This window comes from Oncorhynchus keta, chromosome 22, assembly GCF_023373465.1.
Source record: "Oncorhynchus keta strain PuntledgeMale-10-30-2019 chromosome 22, Oket_V2, whole genome shotgun sequence".
NCBI classification, from domain to species: Eukaryota; Metazoa; Chordata; class Actinopteri; order Salmoniformes; family Salmonidae; genus Oncorhynchus; species Oncorhynchus keta.
In genome coordinates, this window is record NC_068442.1 from 10,127,557 (window position 1) to 10,133,500 (window position 5,944).

General features: G+C 44.5%; 1 protein-coding gene across 1 annotated transcript; it reads left to right on the forward strand.

The window, feature by feature from the left end:
• Positions 1-1,156: 1,156 nt before the first annotated feature.
• LOC118401022 (ras association domain-containing protein 10-like) lies at positions 1,157-3,757 on the forward strand. Its single transcript, XM_035798158.2, has one exon. It carries the CDS (start codon positions 1,508-1,510, stop codon positions 2,903-2,905), a length of 1,398 nt encoding a protein of 465 aa, XP_035654051.1. The 5' UTR covers positions 1,157-1,507; the 3' UTR covers positions 2,906-3,757.
• Positions 3,758-5,944: the final 2,187 nt, after the last annotated feature.

Sequence of the window (5,944 nt, forward strand, 5' to 3'; positions counted from 1 at the left end):
TTTCTGATTTGATGATGAATCATAATTTCTCACAAACATCAATGAATTTCTCTCAAATGAAGTATTTGCATTTCTTTACTAGCCCACCTTTGATATATCTGTAACGATACAATACTCTTAATGCACAACAGGGGGAGCTATATCCAAAAGAACCAGGCCTCGCGAGCAGTGATACTGTGCAACGGTTCACCCACATGAGAGTAAATATTAACTTGAATGATTTTTTCCTTGAGCCCGGATATGGCAATTCTCTTTGAATACATCTCCTGGCCATGTTGATGTTGGAGTATAACCTGCCTGACATTATTATAGCCTTGGTGTATCAGGTAGCATCGAGGTTAGAGTGTTGGGCCAGCATCTGAAAGGTTGACGTACCGGAGCCGACAAGGTGAAAAAATATATAATATGTCACAGTGCCCTAGAGCAAGGCTCTAATTGCTCCAGGGGTGCTGAACAATGACAAATATAAACCCCCCTCCCCCACAAGTATTATTATTATTTCATCAACAAACTTGGCCTGTCATCCACTGTCAGGGTCAGAGGAAGATAAACCAGGCGGGACCAATGACAACCTGTGATTCTGGACAGATCATTAACATATTACACCACTACAACAATCCCCATGCACCAATAGACCTCTGCAATAATCACAGATAAACAATTGTTTTGTTTTATGAAAATATGGTCTTAGTTCACATTCACATGACTTTCGGGTGAGTGGTTTGGTTAGCAGGGTCAGTTTGGCCTAAAGACTGTAGACAAGTGGGATGAATGGTAAGTGTGCTACGTGTTATTGAGGGCAGAGAACTTATATTCTGAGCAGCTCCATGAATAGTTGTATTTTTTATTTTTTTTGCTTGATTTGTTCCTATAGAATACCGATCAGAAGTAATGAAGATGTGAAACAAGGGGCCCCTGACTGACCCTTGCCTGAATTCATTTAATATGACATATATAACACTCCATTTAAAATGTGTTCACCTTTTAATCTTTCAGGTCAGAATGATGGTATTTTTGAACAAAGTACAGTAAGCAAATTGGTGCGTAAAATTTGCACAAAGTGAACGGGTAATGTTACATACAAAAACGTGTGGAGTGTGGTGATCAACAGACACTGGAGAGTCCCGTTGCGAGCGGAGGGCGTATACTTTAGTGTTTGCATAGAAATGTACACACAGCCGTGCGTGCCGACCGAGAGGAAGGACGTCCGTTCCTCCTCTGCGCACAGTGTACCAAAAGGAAGTCTGCGGGGATAATGTAATGTCCCCTGCTGAACAACTTCCCAGCGTGCCTCTTGAGTCTGCTACGGGAATAATCCTACATAGAGGGAAGTACTGAGCTGATTATTTCATGAGAATGATGACATGCCTACATAAGAATAAGGACAGCTCCAAACGAAGGTGTGTGAAACACTTTTCTCTTAACGCCTGAAAACAGGGACCGAGGAGTCGAGAGGGGAGCAGAAACTTTGATAAGCAATTCGGTTGGAGTTTTTTTTCTTCCCAGTATGGAGCAGGAAGAATGCAAGGTATCAGTATGGGTCTGCCGGGAGGAGAAGCTGGTCTCAGGGCTGTCCAAACGCACCACCTGCGCGGATGTTGTAAAAGTTCTACTGGAGGACCAAAACTTGCCACAAGGTGCGTCAGCGGCGATGCAGTCTGGGACCCCCCAGTCTTACTGCATTGTGGAGAAATGGAGAGGCTTTGAGAGGATGTTACCCAATAAAACCAAAATCCTGCGTCTCTGGAGCGCCTGGGGAGATGAGCAGGAAAACGTGAGGTTTGTGTTGGTGAAGAATGAGGCATCGTTACCGAACAACGGACCCAGGAGCGCCGAGGCGCGAGTCGTTCAGAGCAAAGACAATCCGTGCGTATTCAAGGGAGCAGCCAAGACCACAATGGCTTTCTCGCAAGAAAAGCAGCGGAGGATTGTTAGAAAAGCTTTTAGAAAGTTGGACAAAATTAACAAAAAGAGAGAAGAGACTTTTCCCAAGGATAAATCCTCAGTGGAGAAATTGGAAACGTTTGTGCACTTGGTTATCTCGCAAGATCACACCATCCGCCAGCAGATCCAAAGGATCAAAGAGTTGGATAGTGATATAGAGATGTATGAGGCAAAAGTGCACTTTGACAGAATTAAGAGACATGGTATCAATTATGTGCAGGACACATACATGGTGGAATCGAGCGTGGAGGCTGATCCAATAGAGGACGTTCCACGTTCAGCGGAGGCTATTGCGCAGTTTGAGGAGTACGCTCTTAGGTGCGAGGAGGTCCTGCGACTTCAGGAGGAGTTGACAGAGCGCGAGGCTCTCGTGGAATGCATCACAGGTGAAATTCAGGAGGAGCTAAACCAAAGGTGGATGAAAAGACGGCAAGATGAGCTGTCGGGCAAAGACACAGAACGTTTTGGGGAGTCTGTGGACATCCCCGTAGCTGCAGTGGCTCCACAGCCGGCAGCACAGTCAGGCGCCGCCGCCCCAGAGCCAGATGTGAACAGTCTATCACAGAACGACTTGGTTTTAGAGGGGAAGATAATCAAATCAAAGCTGGATACCAGTTTATATGTTGGTCTCCGTTTAAACACGGATTTGGAGGCTGTTAAGGGTGATTTGGACTTAAGCCAGGAGCTATGGGACGCGAAAGAAAAAGAACTAACGGATTTGCTCGCAAAAATGCACTCTATGAATTTAAATAAGGAAAAGTTACCCGAGGCTGATAAAGAACACTCTGGTATCACTGAAACTGACATGTTGCCTTCCTTGGAGAAGAGCAGTGGGTGGGTGGAGCAGACCAGAGGTCTGTCCAAGACCTGCGACATGAACGACGAAGATTCAGACACGGGGCTGAGCTCCATGCATAGCCAGGACTCTGACAATACACCTGTGTGTGAATCACTGGTGTAGCTAACTCTTTATTGAACTGTTGAAAATATGCAACGCAAACTCAGGGACAGTGGAATTCTCTACACTAAAAAAATATGTTTCTCCGTTTCCCTCAAAAGGATTCAGCATGGACACCGTACATATATGATAGTCAACTCACTCCACAATAGCTTGTCTTTAAATAGGCCACTCTCAGATATTCAGCCAGTATAGACAAGCAATAGAATTTATGATCATATTATGCCAATTGTGCTGAAATCCTGACAAAAGTTGTGGAAAGTGGATATAGCTTGCTATGCTGTTTCTGTGTCACAAGTACTATTTATCAGAAAGTGTTTAGAATGAGGGAAAACAACAACTGCATTGAACTGCAAAGACCCACATCACTATGAACATTCAACTATAAACATACAGGTTACTGTGGAAATAAAGTATTAACCAATATTGATCTGTTTGATTTAGTACATGCATAAGTAGGACAAATGATTTAAGAGTTGGCTATGCAAATCACACATTTCATTTGCATTGGAATTAGTCCTACCTCACGAGAAAGTCAAAAATGGTAGATAGATGTTTTGCATCCTTTGGGGTGTGTGATGTGTGTGTGTCATGTTCTGCTGTTTTTAATTGGAGTCTGTGGAGTAGCAGAGCATGAACTTCTGCATTAATGATGATTAGTGTAAATGCATACCTTTTTACTAAACTGTTTCACTAACAGAGCAAACTGTTCACTATTAACCAAGCGAGGGAATTCCAGACATTTTCACTGTTATGTTTGTAATTTTCATTCCAAACTTTTCACTGTACTCTGAAGTGGGTGTTCAAAAAGTTGGATATATGCCAGTGCATTAAACTGCAACTCTATTCGATCCATCTGGAGGCCGTATCTGCTGGCCATCTTTAGGCCTCCAGATTTCTGTTGTTGTTTTTGTAACACTATCTGCCTAGGAGAGCCAGGCTCAAACCTGCCGAGATGTAGCGTTTCCCAGAGGGTAACTTCTAGAAATATCAAAAGACATTCTCCAGAGGGAGGTTTTTGTTAATTGATCATGTTGTTTCAGCATGACTAACCTTTCATAGTCAGATGCCAGTCTGATGATGCAAATCCAATGCAAATTGGCCAGACTAGCTGTCACCTTACCCAGTAATTGTTTAATTAATCCGTGTAGTTGATCCTCACTTTCTCTCCGGTTGCTTGACAGCTTGATACCAATACCCTATTGATGGCAATGCCCTATTCAGTTACAGTACAATTTGTTGTGCCAATCAACCTCATGGATCGGTAGTTCTCAGCATGGTTTATATCAGGACAACCACTTGAGAGCTCTAATCTAATCAGTTTATCAGGAGTCAGTACAAGTAATAGAAACAGCAGTGTATATGAACGCTGGGAAAGCTAAGACAGACAACATACAACAACCCAAAGTCAAAACCCAGACTGTTTCTGTTTATGCAACCCAGTCTGCTTTTGTGTCTGGGCGTTATGTGTTGTTGTGCCCCCCCTGTGTGCTCCCTGGGCTGTGTTTGGCACTGGGCAGCAGGGCTGTATGAAAGCAGCCAGAGAGCAGCTGCCTAGCCTGGCTCACTCGGTTGAAAACAGTGGAGTTTACATAAGTCAGAGATGAAGGCTGGGCCAGGCCTTATGTTCTACTGTTTTGGGGTGAGCTGGGACTGGGACTGTGTGAGAAGGGATGTCTGTGTTTCAGATCCAGAGGATTTGAGTCCCCAACAGCGTAGTGCCACATGATGCTTTAAATATGACTTTTGACAACAGAGCGGGAGACTCCGCTTATGGAATATGCCTTCAAGTGGTTGTTATTCATATCCAGGCATTTCTGTCTAAAACATTAATGTCTGGGATTGACGATTTGCAGGTGTCAGAAGTGACACTAATACTCTGTTGGTTCTCTAAACCACTGAGATTAGTTGTGCCACATGTATGAAATTGATCCCAGTGAGAGGCAAGTAAGCAGACAGGCAGGCAGACAGACAGACAGACAGACAGGCAGACAGACAAACAGACAGACAAAGCGTTTTAGTGGATAGCACCCTGGCAACCATCAGTCAGCGATAGCCTGACACTGAAACACAACCTTGTTGCATTATCCTCAAACAGCATTTTCACCTCAAACGTATCCATACACTATGCCATATGCAGTACTTAAAAAAACATTTTTTTAGGCATAACCATCTGTGCCAGGGATTTCCTGTACCATTTCTGTTGTGTTTTTTTTGTACTATTGCCCCCTTTTTCTCTCCAATTTCGTGACATCCAATTGGTAGTTACAGTCTTGACCCGTTGCTGCAACTCCCCTACTGACTCGGGAGAGGCGAAGGTCGAGAGCCATGCGTCCTCCGAAACATGACCCTGCCAAGCCACACTGCTCGCTGAACCCGGAAGCCAGCAATACCAATGTGACAGAGAAAACACCATCCAGCTGATGACCGAAATCAGCTTGCAGGCGCCTGGCATGCCACATGGAGTCACTAAATCCCAGCAGGCCAAACACGCCTCTAACTCGGACGATTCTGGGCCAATTGTGTGCCGCCTCATGGGTCTCCCGGTTACAGCCGGCTGTGACACAGCCTGGGATCGAACCCAGGTCTGTAGTGACGCCTTAGACCACTGCGCCACTCAGGAGGCAGTCATTTCTGCTACTTTTGTATGATAACACTATCAGGACGGTTTTATCATAATGGAGTTGCATAATGCAAATAAGGGAAAAGACACTCTCGGAGAGACCTTCTGCACTCTTCAACCCCCTATTTCACTCATGCAGTGCACCCTTAGTAATGAATGGGACCATGCCCTGGCGATGTTCTCATGGGTCATCAACCTCAGGAGATAGCGGACCTATAAATAGTTCAAGAGCAGCAGCCTGTAAGGCCGGGGTCATTCTTACACCATGTCGAGCTGAATAGCACCAGCCCTCTAAAACATTTAGGGCAGAATCCTGACTTCCACTTCATCTGAATTGTTCATTAGTCTCCCATTGACATCAATGCGTGACAAAGTGAAAGAGAATCGCTCCATTCAGAAATATTTATAAATAGTCAAAT